The sequence below is a fragment of the Equus quagga genome, chromosome 17 (genome assembly GCF_021613505.1).
Source record: "Equus quagga isolate Etosha38 chromosome 17, UCLA_HA_Equagga_1.0, whole genome shotgun sequence".
NCBI lineage: Eukaryota > Metazoa > Chordata > Mammalia > Perissodactyla > Equidae > Equus > Equus quagga.
The window spans coordinates 39,127,523-39,142,538 of record NC_060283.1 but is presented as its reverse complement, the minus strand read 5'-3'; the positions used below and the strand labels follow the sequence as shown (position 1 = coordinate 39,142,538).

At 50.8% G+C, this 15,016-nt stretch overlaps 1 protein-coding gene across 1 annotated transcript in view; it reads left to right on the top strand.

The window, feature by feature from the left end:
* Positions 1 to 15,016, top strand: part of INPP5D (inositol polyphosphate-5-phosphatase D) — a 122,010-nt gene that overhangs the window by 71,992 nt on the left and 35,002 nt on the right. Inside the window, exons 10-13 of the mRNA XM_046644662.1 lie at positions 8,617 to 8,723; positions 10,780 to 10,882; positions 12,830 to 13,026; positions 13,486 to 13,603. Of these exons, the coding sequence (XP_046500618.1) occupies positions 8,617 to 8,723; positions 10,780 to 10,882; positions 12,830 to 13,026; positions 13,486 to 13,603 (525 nt within the window). The remainder of the gene's footprint in view (positions 1 to 8,616; positions 8,724 to 10,779; positions 10,883 to 12,829; positions 13,027 to 13,485; positions 13,604 to 15,016) is intronic.

Sequence of the window (15,016 nt, the reverse complement as noted above, 5' to 3'; positions counted from 1 at the left end):
CTTCTCGGTGCCTGGTCCAGGGTGCTGCACGTACAAGGGCTGTTGGCAGAATCTGTAAGCATCTTTAGTATAGCATAGACTAAACGGCAGTTTAGCGTGGCGCTCAAGGACATGCACTCAGGAGCCAAGCTATCTAAATTCACATCCCGGTTCTGCCACTGAGCAGCTGTGTGACCTTGGACATGTTGCTTAACCTCTTGGGGCCCCAGTTTCCTCATCTGTAAACTGGGGATCATAAGGATCAAGTGAATAATCGACATATAAGGCTCGTTAGGGAAGAGCCTAGCATGCAGGAGCCGATCTGGACAACAGAGGTTTTGCATTTTACATGATCGAGTTCATGAATAAAATGGAAAATGTTCACATGCCAAATGCTTGTGGAGAAGCTGCTGCGGGCAAGACACTGGGGATCCAGGGTAAACAGGATGGATGAGGCCTCTGCCTACCTGGAATCTACGTTCCGATGCATTGAGCAGCCAATAAGTACTCAACCACATGGATTTGATGATTTCAGCTACTGAGTAAATGCTCTGAGCAAAACAGGGTAACGGTAGAGAGTAAGCGGGGGTGGAAGGCAGTTTAGAGGGGGCAGAGTCCTGAGTTGGCAGCCCTGATGGGCAGGATGGCAAGTGACAGCCAGGCAGTGTGGCCAGGGTTCAGAAGGAAGGCTGAGCCCTGGAGGGAGGCTCAGAGGAGCGACCCCTAAAGGACAGCTAGGCTTTGGATGGCAACACAGAGGAGTGAAAAATGCCAAGATGTGGCCCTGCCACCCGCTGCCTGGGGACATGCAAGTTACTAGAAGCCAGCTCAGACGGGGCATCCTCTGGACCGTGGGAAGAGTTGGCCTTGCCGGCCTGGGATGGAGGACTTACACACGGCCCGGACTGAGGGGATGCAGGAGAGAGATGGTGCTCAGAGGACATCTCTGTTCCAGGTCTGGTTGACCCACAGCATTTGGTCCCCACAGGGGCTGGCAGGCAAGGAGCCCAGGTGAGGGAGGCCGAGCAGGATCTCAGGAGCAGGGGGATGCCAGCTCCCGGCCGGAGGCCACATGGGCTGGTGATTGCCAGCAGTGGGGACGAGAAGACTTGGGAAAGCACCTGAGTTTCCTGAGCTGGCTGACAGGTGTCACCACTTGCTGTGCTGTGGTTCTTTTTGTATGTGGCCGATAGGTCCCCCGAGACACTGCAAAGTGCTGTGGACTCTCCCCTGAAAGAAATTCCCATCTTTACACAACAGCTTATATCCCATTTCAAGACATTTTCAGACCCTCTGGTCTACAGACAGTATTTTTCATTCTTGAGGGTCTCAAAATCCGGTTAGCAGCACATAACTAGAGGTGTGAGATTTAGCACATAAAAATACAGCATGCCCAGTTAAATTTGAGTTTCAGATAAACAACAAGTAGTTTTTTAGTATAAACGTGTCCCAGGCATATTTGAGGCATACTTGTAAAAAATTATTCCTTTTTCTGAAAAATGCTGGGCATCCTATCTTTTATCTGCCGGTCCGAGGCATGATCAGCATCTTTTGTTCTTAATAAAGTAGTATGGGAGTAGAAAAAAAATAGAAAGAAAGAACAAAAGAGGATAAAATAGAAAATATCAGAGTGGTTTTGTGAAGAATAAAGGTAAACGTTTTTTCATGAACTCGTGCTGGAGTTACACACATGTGCACGCACACACATAACAAATTTGTGTGCCTGGGGTCATCATGTGAAACATTTTTCCTGGGGGTCACAGGCCAAAAATATAAAAGGACTCAAGCCCCTGAGCTGGAAGCTTTTCTTTCTCCTGCTGTATGGATGCAGAGGACTCGTCTGGTTATGTTAGAAGCCTGCCTGTGGGGTGGAATGTTCTGGAAGTAGGTTCTAGTTGCCATTGGCGATGGCCAGAGTTGGAAAGTTGAGAGAATCCTGATGTACCAGCCTTGCCACGCAGGTGCCCTGTAAGGAGCCCAGGCTGCACTTCCACACTGTCCCCCTCGGCCTTTAGCCCAAGGAGTGGAGTGGCCTTCAGAGACTGTCCTGGGTCAGCACCGCCAGCTCTGAAGCAGGCTCCAGCAGAGATGGCAAATGGCAGCACCTCAGGATCCATCCCACGCGGGTCTCTAGGGTCCAAGACACGCGCTACAGCCTCACCCCGTCAGAAAGTTTGTCTGAGCTGTCAATTCAGCTGGCAAATATCTGGCCTGACAGCCAAGCCCTATAAATAATGCCCATTGCCCCTAGAAGCCCCTAGGGTTGGACCTCCAGAGGGGCGAGAAGGGAGGTCATATTCGGCACCGACTCAGTGCCAGACCCTGTGCTGGGCACAATAGGACAGAGGATAAAAGCACAGGTGGGCTCTGGGGCTACACTGCCCGGGTTCAGATCTAGGCTCTGCCACTTGCGAGCTGTATCATGTTGGCTTAGTTACTTAACCTCTCTGTGCCTCCATTTTCTCATCTGTGAAATGGAAATGATAATAATAAGAGATTTCTCATAGGGTTGTCTGAGCAGAGATGAACTAATGCATGTGACAGCACCTCACGTGTGCCCAGCAGCAGCGCTGGCCCCATGGCAAAATGTCCAGGCAGAGGCCAGGGAGAGAGGTCTGCCCCGTCCTGCAACCACTTGCTCCTGAATCCCCCCTGGGCTGTGGCACCAAGGCCCAGGGGCTGCCCTCATGGCAGCAGGAGGGATGGGAGTCTGGGGACCAGCCTTTTGCAGGAAATGGGATGGAGCAAGGGGAAGAGTGTAGCTAGCACAGGAGGTGTGAGGAGCCCAGCCTTGAGTCCCAGCTCAGCCACCTGTACCTATGGCCTATTGCCCTCTCTCTGGTCCTCAATTTACTTTTCTGTCCAATGGGTACAGTAGCATCCTGTAGGGCTGCTTAGTCTTAAATGGGTAAACATCAAAGTACACAGTGCCCAGCATCCAGCAGATGCTCAATAAAACTGTCTCCCAGCACTGCCATCATTACGGTCATCTTCCCAGGTGACTGAGGAAGGCAGAACAGAGCGGCAAGGAGGATGGATCAGGAAGCGAAGTCCCCAGAGCCTGGAGTGTGACAAGCTGTCATCCACACAGAGCTGAGATCATAGGGCCACTCTGTCCACTGCCAAGTTGGACAGGAGAAACCAGGACTTACTGAGGGTCTGAGCAGGACTGGAACATGTTGAAAGTGATCAGCTTAGAACCACACTTTGCTGTTATCTGTCGTGGAGGATGAGTTACCACTGAAAGGGGTGGACCCAACTTTGACAAGAGGAGGTGGAAGCCTAAGATGAGTGAAGAGATTGTCAGAGTGCCTGATGGCTATAAAAAAACTCAACGCTTCTGGGCTGAAAGACATGTCTCCCAGGGTTCTGAGAAGCACTGCGAGCTCTTGTCAGTTTAATTCCATGGACGTTTTTCTTTTGAGCATCTTCCAAGGACCAGCACTGAGTTACAGTACTCCCTCAAAGAATTTGCAGTTTAGAAGTGAAAGCTGACAGGTGGGCCTGTGTAAGAACGTGTGCAGATGCAAGGTGAGCCCTGAGGGAGGACCAATTCGCTCTGTTGTGGGGTGGTGCTGGGAGACAACACCATAGCGATGGCTCTGTCTGGGGGCTTTGAAGGATGAATAGGAGTTCACCAACCATGAGGCAAGGGAAGGCATCTGGACTGAGAATGACAAGTGCAAGGAATTGAACAGGATTTTAAGGAAATCACATGTCACTTGTGGCCCTGGAGGGAGGAATAGTGGGGGATGAGGTCCCAGATGTGGGCAGGGCCTTGAATGCCAAAGTAAGGATTGGAGATGTTCTCCCATGGGCTGGAGGGTGAATATACACGTTTGTGGAATTCTGGACAGCTGGAAAGTTGCCGTCAATCAGGGATGGGTAGAAGAGCCAAGGTGGAGATGAGAGGCCCCCCAAAAACCCAGCTTAAGTCAAGAATGGATTATTACGGGGCAGGTTTGTGAGAAGCGTAGATGCCCAGAGCCTGCCAGCTTGGACTCTGAGGGCCTGGCCTACCTGGCTCCTGTCCTGATGGAGCCCTGCTCACCCTCTGTCCTGGCATCTGTCACATCAGAACACAATTACCTCCCCCAAAGCAAGAAGGGTCTTTATCTTACACACCATGGAATCACAGGACCTTGTACCCAGCAGGTGCATCTCGGGTTGCCAATTGGCTGGAGCGCTTGCAAGGTTGCTCATAAATCCCTGCCCCCTCCCCAATAAGGTGGGCTCCACAGAGGCCAGACCTGGGTCTTTTTTATTCACTGTTAAATCGATAGAGTCTAGAACGGTGCTAGGCGGAGAGTAGGTGATCAATACATATGTACTGAATGAATGCATGAACTCTAGACCCGTGAAATAACACGGTTCCTGCGGCTGTGTGCTCAGGTGTCTTCTTTATAAGTGGCACTGAGGGACAGTGTGCTTCATGGCTGAGGGGCTCTGGGTAAACTGGATTCACGTCCTGGCTCCATGGCTTAATAACGGTATGGCCATGTGTAAGTTACTTAACTGCATGAAGCCTCAAGGTCCGCATCCATAAAATGGGGCTTCCTGTAGGGTTGTGAGGGCTACCGGGACAGGGCGTGTCCTTACCTGTCCCGGACACAGTCAATTTGAATCGTGGCTGCTGTGAAGTGCTGTCCACCCGGCAGAAATCTTTGGCCTCAGGTGCTGGAGTTCCTTGCCCTGTTCCTGTCAGCATGTTTATTAGTAGCTTTGGCATCAAGGTCTTCTGTGCATAGGAGAAGCCAGTTGCCGTATGAGGAAATCGTAATATATTCACTCACTGAGCAGCTCTATGGGTCATCGCTGGGGATGCAGGAGTGAACGAACCAGGTGGGGTCCTGGCTCTGAAAGAGGTTACATTCAAGTAAGAGTTGAGGAGAAAATAAGTGAGGACACAAATCTATAAAACAAGAGAGTGTCAGGGAGTCATAAACTCTAGGCTGGAAATTTAGATTGGGTGACATGACAATGACAGAGGAGTGCCATTTGAGCAGACACCTGAGTGTCACCCTGAGTGACCCCTGAGCTTGGGGTACGTCCTAAGTGCAATGAGCCACTGTTAGGAGGTTTTAAGCAGGGGCGTGGTGTGATCCCACTTTAAAATGAACCCTGGCTGCTCTCCTGAGAATAAATTATGGCAGGGGGTGGGTGGAGACAGACAGACCAATTAGGAGGCCATGACAGTGGCCAGGCAAGAGATGCTGGTGGCTTGAGATGGTTGGGAAGATGGACAGATTGTGAATGTTTTGCAGGTGGAACTTCTCGGACCTGCCGATGGATGAGATGCAGAGGGGCAAGGCCAATGGGGACTTGTCTACTAGGTGTGGGGACAAGTGGGTCACTTAGCGGCCCTGGGAGAACGCTAATCCTGGTCAAGCAAAATGTCCTGTAGGGGAGGAGGACATTTCCTCTCCCCAAATGGGGGTTCGTCTGGCCGGAGAATGAATTAAATTCACATGAGACAGAATAGCAAGAGAAAATTAAACAAAGCTTTATGAGGAACCATGGCCCGGGGCCTTTCTTCCCGAAGGAAGAAAGGGCACCGAAAAAGTGGGGTGCACATAGTGGATATATACCCCCAAACAAGGTGTTTCACATGTGATTGAAATGTCCCTTTTACAACAGTCACGAGGTTGCTCTGTCAGCATAGCTCTTGATGGAAACGGCAGATAGGTCTGCTGTCTCAGTGAGCACCGCAGGGTGGCAGGTGTGTTACCTAGGGCTGGGGGGTCACAGATGAGCGCCGCAATCGGTTCCCAGCCTAAAGAAAGATGCTTAATCTTTAAGGAGATTTCAGCGTTGGGAGGGGGAGGGAAGTCAGTTACAGGAGGTTACCAGACTAGCACAATAAAATGCAGAGTTAAGTCTTTGCCTTTGGTATTGATTAAGAGTTTTTAGAGAGAAGGTCATCTCCTTTCTTCTTCCTGGTACAGAGAGGGAGGCAGCTTTTACAGATAGAGATTTACCTTACAAATGTAAATGTGTCCTAAGGAAGGGCAAGTTCCATTCCTCAGAGCCTCCTTCCCTGTCCCAGTTTATCAAAAGTAATCAGCCTCAAATAATCCTGATGCCAAAGAGACATATCTTGGGGTGGCCAATTCCAGGTCCCCACAGTCCCATCTCGGGGGCAGCCACACGGTCCTGCAAATGGACGTCAAGGAAAACCAGAAATTCAGAGGGAAGGAGGTGTGGCGTAATAGTAGCATGTTTGGAAAAGTCTCGGGGTGTCCCGGTTGGCAGCGGCGGGAATCAAGCCGTGGGACTTTTATGGCTGCTGACGAGGCTGGAGGGATTTCTGAGAGCACAGGATGTCCACAATTTCCCTCGGTGAGACTTCTGGTCAAGGTGGCGGTTGAATGCACACACTGTCGGTTCCCTTCCTAAAGGCAAAACTCACAAGGGCAAAGAGAAGGAGAGAAAATGATGGCAACGAAGTTCTGAATGCTAAAAAGCAGACAGATAGTAATAACCGACTTGTGGAAACCAAAAAAGCTAAATTTTAAGCGTGTAGTAGGAAAAACTGAGACAGCTGACTCATACCACAGAACCCACAAAGGGCGCAGGAATTGATAGCATCAGGGGCCCCTCGAGTGGGGGTGAAGATGGGGTTATAAACAGCAGGCTTAGAGGAAAATCTTTTTAAAAAGAGTTCTACGCACCAGATCTCTCTCCGCTCCACACAGCCAGTGGCTTCCCTCACTCATTAGGCGGAAGATGGGACGTTTATTCTCTGGAGAAGGGAAAGGATGAGGGGACGCCAGCCTTAATGAGGACAAAGGAGCCTACTGGAGATAGAGAACTAAATAATAGTCACTTTCTGGATGCTGAGACCCCAGCCTTCATCCCTGTCCGGTCCAGGCATGCTGCCAGCCAAGCCCACACCCTCCAGGTGGGAGGCTGGAAGATTTTTCTCTGGAACATGTGACCAGCTCAGGGGCAAAGATGTAAAGATGCTGCCATTAGGTTTCCCCATGAGTCAGCCCATGAGACCACCCAGTGGAGAAGCCCTGCTCAACAGACCCCCACCGTCACTGCAGGAACTCTCAGCCAGGGATCACCAGACCCTGGAGGGGACCCTAGAATAGGAGACAGTGAGGTGCAAGGCAAAAAAAAAAAAACAAAAAGACGAAAAACCTGGAGGAGACAAGTTATGCAGATGGAAAGAAACGGGACCATGAACCAGGAGCAGAATGCTGTTCAAAAAGGAACATTCAGAGAACAAAATAAAAGAGAAGAAGGAGGGGGGCGGAGGGAAGGGAAGGAGAAGAAGAAAGGGAAACAAAACATTATGAAAACATTGTAGAGGAAACTTAGAAAAATAAAAACTCAGTGGAAAGGTGGAGAGAGAAAGTCAAGGAATGCTCCCAGAAGGCAGAACAAAAGAGAAAGTGAAGGAAAGTAGGAGAGAAGAGATTTTTTTAAAAATTAGAAGACCCATCCAGGAGATCCAATACCAAGACAGCAAGCATCAGTGAGAAAACAGAGAAACAGCGAGAAAATTCATTAAAGAAACCACACAAGAAAAATTCTCTGGACTGAAGAACGCCAGTTTCCAGATTGAAAATGGCCCCCAGGTGCCCAGCACAATGGAGGGAAACAGATCTGCCCTGGAGCGCCCACAAACTTGGAAAGTCTTACAACCCTGGGTTCAAAGGAAAGATCTAAAACTTCAAAGCAAAAGGTAGATTACAGACCATGCCGGGGTCCGGGTTGGGGGGCGGCCAGGACCACCTCCAAGTTCAGTGATTCGCCAGGAGGACTCGGGACTCAGCATGGCGTCGTGCACCTGTGATTTATTAAAACAAAAGAATATGATGCAAAATCAGCCAAGGGAAGGGCGCCCAGGGTGAAGTCCAGGGGACACCAGGTGCAGGACTCCAGGAGTCCCTCCCAATGCCATCACACAGGATGTGCTTAATTCCTCCCCCAACGGGCTGTGACAACACGTGCGAAGTGTCATCCACCAGGGATGCTCATTAGAGACCCAGCACTCGGGGATTTTACCGGGGGCTGGTCGCGCAGGCACCCTCTGCCTGGCACTACCCAGATTCCAGACTCCCAGGAAGAACACGGGTGTTAGGCATGAACCGCACTGTCTGTACCAACAGCGCAGGCACAGAGAGCAGCTCCCATCAGTTCAGGGGACCCTGGGAGCCCTCCCCAAAGATCTCCCCATCAGGATAACAGCCAGACCTGCCATGTTAACTCTCTTCTGCACACGGGGCATCAGAACGACGTTGATTTTCTCAGCAGCAATGCCACGAACTAGAGATGATGAAGCAATTAAAAAAAAAAGAAAGAAAGAAAGAGGAGGAGGAGGAGTGAGGGATAAAGAGAAGGGAGGGAAGGAAGAAGATGAAAAGACGGACAGTCCCACTGTCTCTGCTCTGGCCAGGCCACCTCTTGCTTGTTCCAGGCACCACCCTTCTCACACATAAGCCCTTCCCTGGAAGAGCAGCCGGGAGCTGAGGGACCTGAGGGACCTGGAGACTAACACCCATTCTGGGCTCAGCCTGGGGACAGGAAAGGCGGGGAAGGCTGGTCAGTTTCTTGGAATATAGTGGAGACTGAACACACTGGGCAGTGAGTGGATGAATGAATAAACGAACTTGCATTTGTCTTAAGTCCTGCAGCTCATCAAGTCTCAGAAATTTCTGAACAAGTTGGTGATTTTGGTGGAAACAGAGAAGGAGAAGACCCTGCGGAAGGAATACGTTTTTGCTGACTCCAAAGTAAGTGACAATATACTTCTAAGAGGGGCCGAGAAGGCAGTGAGGGACGCACGTTTCCTGTGCTTTGCTACGTGCCCACAAGTTGGCTCCATCAGCTCGCTAAGTTCTCACAGCCAATTTCCCACCTGGGAAAGCTGAAGCCAGAGGGGTTAGGGGACATGTTCCAGGCCAGCTGGGATGTGAGCAGTCACTGCTCCATCTTCCCCCTCTGCTATGCCACCTGCCCCTGAGAGGGTGCATCCTTTATCCCCTGCATCTTATCCAGCCCTGAGCCCCATTGGGAGGCTTCCCCTTCGCTAGGCTGCACGCTGGAGCACCTCAGATTTGAATCTGAGTCCCAACCAGCACTCCCTCATCTCCACACTTTGCCCCACTCTGCAGAAGTTGGATGCATTGCCAGGATGGGCTCCTGGAGTAAGAGGTGGTGTGGGTAAGAGGTGGGAAGAACCCAGGGTCTGCAGGCATCAAGGTGGGGCCTGAGTAGAGCCATAGACAGGGTTCTCTGTGACCTGATCCCCCACCTCTGACGTGCTACCCAGGGGCCAGAACTCACAATCACCTCCTTCCTGTTTATCCTCTAGTGTACGGCTCCCTTGAGGCAGTGAAAATGGACCTCAGGGCACAAAGCTCCCACCACATCAGGTGTTGGCTGACCACGAAGCAAGGCACTGTGGGAGGCCAGTGGGAGGTCCGGGGGGTGTCCAGAGCTGGCTGTGAGGGTGGGAAGGACTGAGAGAAAGGATAGAGAAGGGACTGGGAGAAACGAGGATGCAGAGGAAGGCAGAGAGAAAGATCTCACTGGGCAGCATTCTGGGCACGTGGGCATAGGTCCAAAACCCAGTTCTGCCATTGCTGCAAGCTCAGAAGGATCGAGACACAGTGGTAAACTGAGACATTGAATTTTTTCTTTTCCTGAGGAAGATTAGCCCTGAGCTAACATCTGTGCCAGTCTTCCTCTATTTTGTATGTGGGTCACTACCACAGCATGGCCGATGCATGGTGTAGGTCTGCACCCGGGATCCAATCCTGCATACCGGGGCTGTGGAAGCAGAGCACATCAAACTTAACCACTAAGCCACAGGGCCAGCCCCAGGCACCGAATTTTAAGCCATCCCCAGCCAAGGGTAGGTTTCTACAAAGACAGCCATCATAACATCTTTGTAAGTTTGTTTCTTAGGAGACTTAGTGAGATTTGCCATTATTAGGTTGAATCATATGAAATTGCCATCCTTGTAGATCTGAAACACTCAAAAATTGGTCATTTCACCAGGGACAACCTAAAATTTTGTGCACGCTTGTTTAGTCAACCTGGCCTATTCGACTGTAAGCTAAGAGAGAGCTGCGTCTGCTTTGTGCCTGCCTCCTGTGTACCAGGCAAATAAAGGGAGGAATATTGAGGAGGTTCTGACAGCCTTCATGTGTCCTTTTCTTTTTAATCAGTTTCTTTAAATTTTCTTTCATTACATAGGTAATCTATTCTTATTGGTGAAAAAGTAACAAATAAGCAAAAAGTATAAAATACATCCGTATACCACTAGGGAAGCTGGGACTATACCCTTCCTGATTTTTTTTTTTTTTAATAAAAATGCAGTGATGCTCTTCATACTGTTTTGTCAACTGGCCTTTTGTACTTAACAATATATTTTGACCATCTATCCTTGTTGATAAAGTATTTCTGCACGAAAATTTTAAAACCCTATGGTATTCTAGTGTATAGATGGCCCATGATACAATTATGAATTCATCCCCTAAGATTGGACATTAAGGTTGTTTCTAATCTTTTCTGTACTGACACGTGCTGCAGTCCCCGTGATGTGGTTGGGTCTTTGTATGGTTCCTGGTTATTTTCTTAGAGTCAGGTCCTTGCAGAGGAATGGCTGAGTCAAAGAGAAGCCACCTTCTTAAGACTCCGGACACGTGTTTCCAGATTCCTCTCCTGGAAGTTCGTACTGATTTGCGCTGCTCTCAGTTTTCTTGAAGCTGACCAAGTCCTTTGAAAGTGTAATGGGCAGGGAGGCAGAAGCCTTTCTGAGTCTGTCTGCCCTTCCATCCCTAGAAGAGAGAAGGCTTCTGCCAGCTCCTACAGCAGATGAAGAACAAGCACTCGGAGCAGCCGGAGCCTGACATGATCACCATCTTCATCGGCACCTGGAACATGGGTAGGTCCACATCCCTGCCCTGCCGCCCGTCACCTCCCCTTGGGTTCTGCGTGGCTGCCTCAGCATCCTCTCTCCCCACCCACTGTCCCCAGCCCACCTGCACAGCCTCCTGTCTAGGGAATTCCGCACTGTCCCTGAGACCGAGCAGGAGAAACGAGCTCTGGGATTCTCATATCCCAAGAGCAGCTGAAGTGGGCCGCTTTGCATGTCTAAATTGGAAAATTTTAAGTAAAGAGTCTGGATAGCTAGGTGTAGGGGCTCCTGGACATCTGCCAGCCTCAGGCTGCTCGCCGGGCACCCCAGGCCTGGAATAAGGAACTCGCCCTGAGTGGGGCTGTCAGAATGAGACAGAGAGAGCGGATGGCCAATTAAAGTTGAATTTCATGTAAATAATAAATACTTTTTTAGTATAGGTATTTAGCTGGAAATAAATACGTACATACTAAATACAAATTATGCTAAATATATATGCTGTTATATATATGTATATACTAAAATACAAATATACTATACTGAATATAAATTATACTCAGTATTTAGTGTAACTGTTCAGCTAGAAATAACTACTGAATATATACCAAATATATACTGTACTAAATATGCCTACTATATATTTATATATTTTTATATACTACATGTAAGTTATACTAAGTAATTGTTGAGTGTAAGTATTCAGCTAGAAATAAAAAAATAAGTAGATACAGAATGCCCAGCAGCGTTGGGGAGGAGGGGGTGAGCAGCAGCCCATGGTGGAGGGGCAGGGGCTCACCTGGAGTGAAAGCACAGTACTGATTCCTGGCCAGTCAGCCGAGTGGAGGATGGGCCAGGCTCCCTGGAGGGCGGTCAGGAGATCTCCTTACCTGATTCCACCGGCCACCGGCCCTCCCCAGGCCTTCATGCCCAGATATTCCAGGGGCCACGGCGGCACTGAAGGAGGACTCTGGCCTGTGCCCTGGGGTCCTATGTCCCCATCTATCCCCTCCAGTGTTTCTAATTGGCCGCCTGATTTCATCACCTCTGGTGTTCACACACGTGGGCACATGGCCCCTTTTCCGATGTTTCCTCTGTGAGCCTGGAGGTCTTAGATTTGGCTGGGCCTGGTTAAGGCCGTCCTGTCGCAGCACTTCAGGAGGGGACCTTCACACAGAAGACAGTGTGGAAGGAGCTGACTATACTAGGTGGGGTGGGAGGGTTTCCCCAAAAGGAGGCCACCAGACCCCAACGCTTGTGCACCCAACATGAACCATAGAGGGGAACAGAACTCAGCAATGGTCAAGGCACTTCAGTTCTCGGCTTCTTGGTGCTTGTGAGCCAAGAAGGTTATGTCTTTGGGGAAAAATTTTACTCAACCTTCAAGGGCATTGCAAGGAGAAATAAATCTTTCATCAGTTCTTTATTGAGCTGCTTCAACTCATTTTTCAAAATGGCGGTGGAGGAGGGTCTCCAGACTCCCCACTTCTCTGGCTAATACCTGCACATCTCTCTGTTCTCGGCTAAGATTTCTCTTTTGCAAGGAAGCCAGTGTTGTCTCCCACTGTGGGCTAGAAGCTTCCATCTTAAACCTGTCAGCCTGCTGGGCTGTCTTGCCAGTGGAATATAAATTCCTCCAGAACTGTGTCTCAGTTCCCAGTGTCGCCCCAAGGCCTGGGGCAGTGTTTGACATCTCATGCAGCTAGTTCAAGGCACCACATGGAATCTTCGGGTGTTCCTGGTCTTTGAAACTTAACGTTATCTTTGAAAAGAAACTTAACTGACCTCTGACCCTATCTGACATCCTGGGTGATATTGGTACCCAGTTCTCCACCTAAAGTGTTTCGTTGGGTGGCCTGAATGGTTTTCAGTGACTATATGACCACCCCCTGACGCTGCCCCCCACCTCTGTTTTGAATTTGAATTTCAAAACTGATGTACGTTTGACTCACTTGGTGTTGGGTTTTGCTGTTGAAGGTAACGCCCCCCCTCCCAAGAAGATCACGTCCTGGTTTCTCTCCAAGGGGCAGGGGAAGACGCGGGATGACTCTGCTGACTACATCCCCCACGACATCTACGTGATCGGCACCCAGGAGGACCCCCTGGGAGAGAAGGAGTGGCTGGAGATCCTCAAACACTCCCTTCAGGAAATCACCAGCATGACTTTTAAAACAGTGAGCACCTGGCCGCGGCCCTGGGTGGGACTCTGGGGCAGTGAGCTCCGCCAGACCGGCTGGGAGCATCTCAGAGCAAGGGCACGCTCAGCCTATCGGCTTTCAACTTCCAAAGACGCCTGGGTGCTCAGTGGTGCCCCCCACCTTCTAGGGCTAGAGGAGGGCACATATACTCAGAAATTGATGGGGCCCATGGGCATTGCTGAAAGTCACTGGAGTGCTTTCTCTTCCCTGCCTGGGCTCATAGATCATCTTTCCTTCATTAAAATCTTGTCAGTCCTCACTCTCATCTTTAAGATGCTGTGTCTCATCTCTAGGGCATCATTAGGAGTCCCCCGAAGTTTTGGGATTACAGGCAGATACTCCACATCTGGAGGGTGAGGGCTGGGTGTGAATCACGTGCTCTGGGGTCAAGCACAGTGCCGTGGCCCAGGGTCACAATGTTGTCCTCCCTGCCAGATTGCCATCCACACCCTCTGGAACATCCGCATCGTGGTGCTGGCCAAGCCGGAGCACGAGAACCGGATCAGCCACATCTGCACAGACAACGTGAAGACGGGCATCGCCAACACGCTGGGTGAGTAGGGAGGGGGCCATGTTCTCCAAAGCTGCCTCGTGTGTCCATTCCATCTGGGCCAAGTGGGACTTCCGCGGGTTAAAAACTGAGAGTCTCAAGTCCTGGAATCCCCTCAGTCTTGGGCAAGCTGGGAGGGTTTGTCCCCCAGCCTTAATCACCTGGTCTACATCGGGACCCGGCTACAGGGGAAGCCCGACATTCCGTGTTTCCGAGAAGCTCCAGTGGTGTTGGTGCTGCTGGCCCTGAGTATCCGGGACCTAGAATAAGGGTCGGCCAACTTGCTGTAAAGAGCCAGATAGCAAATATTACAGGCTTAGCAGGCCGTCTGCAACTCCTCACCCCTGCAGCCCTCACACAGCAGCACCGGTAGACAGCGTGAGAATGAGTGGGCTTGGCTGTGTTCCGTGAAACCTTGCTTACAAGCACCAGCTGTGGGTTCCTTTTGGCCCACAGGCTGTAGGTTGCCCACCCCTGGTCTAGATCTGGACCCACTCGGGTGGGATCTGGAAACAGTGGTATCAGCTGTGAGCCAGGGGGGACAATCAGTGCTTCAGAGAACTGAAATAAGAGGGGAGGACCCATGAGCATGTGTGAACGTGTGTGTGTGTGTCGGTGAATGTGTAAGTCTGTGTGTGAGAGTGCATGTTTGGGAGTGTGTGAGCCTGTGCATGAGTGTGTGCATAGGTGTACGAATGTGGGCGTGCAAGTCTATGAGTGCACGTGGGCAGGTGCACCCACACAGGGGCCGTGGGTGGAGCTGAGGGCAAGGCCAGCGGTTTCTGCTGGTTGGAGTCAGGGACAGGACAGAGGCCCCGAGATAACAGGAAACAGAATAATTGCGGCAATCGAACATGAAAAGCTCAACTTTTCTGCTGACAAACCGCAAACTGCCCGTGTCCACACCCCCTTGTCCCTCCTTCCTTCCTGTCACAGTGGCTGCTCTGCTCTGAAGCTTACGCCCTTCTGCTGCCCAGGAACCTCCTTCTAGACTTTGTTCCATCTCTGCCAGGGCTGCCTGCCTCCTTCCCACTGGCCCCTTCCCAACAGCGTGTGATATTCTTGAACCTTCCATTAAGAGATGAACCCGCTCCCCAGCCAGACCTCGCCACCGGCTGCTGCCCCAGCTCTCTTCCATTGTGACTGAGCAACTCTGTACCCACCACCCCCGCCCCATCACCGTGCTAGGCTCTGGCTGGTTACCACAGCAGACAGGAGCCTGCTCTCGGGGACAGACAGGCAGCAGGATGGCTTTTGCGAGTGAGTGTGTTGGCAAAGGAGTGTGTGGTGTGTAGGGCACAGGGGTTCCAGGTACGTCTTGAGATGGGGGGTCGAGGGGCCTCTCTGAGAAGGGGCACTGGGACTTGAGTCTGAGGGGTAAGGAGGGGTCAGTGTGGGAAGACCATTCCACACAGC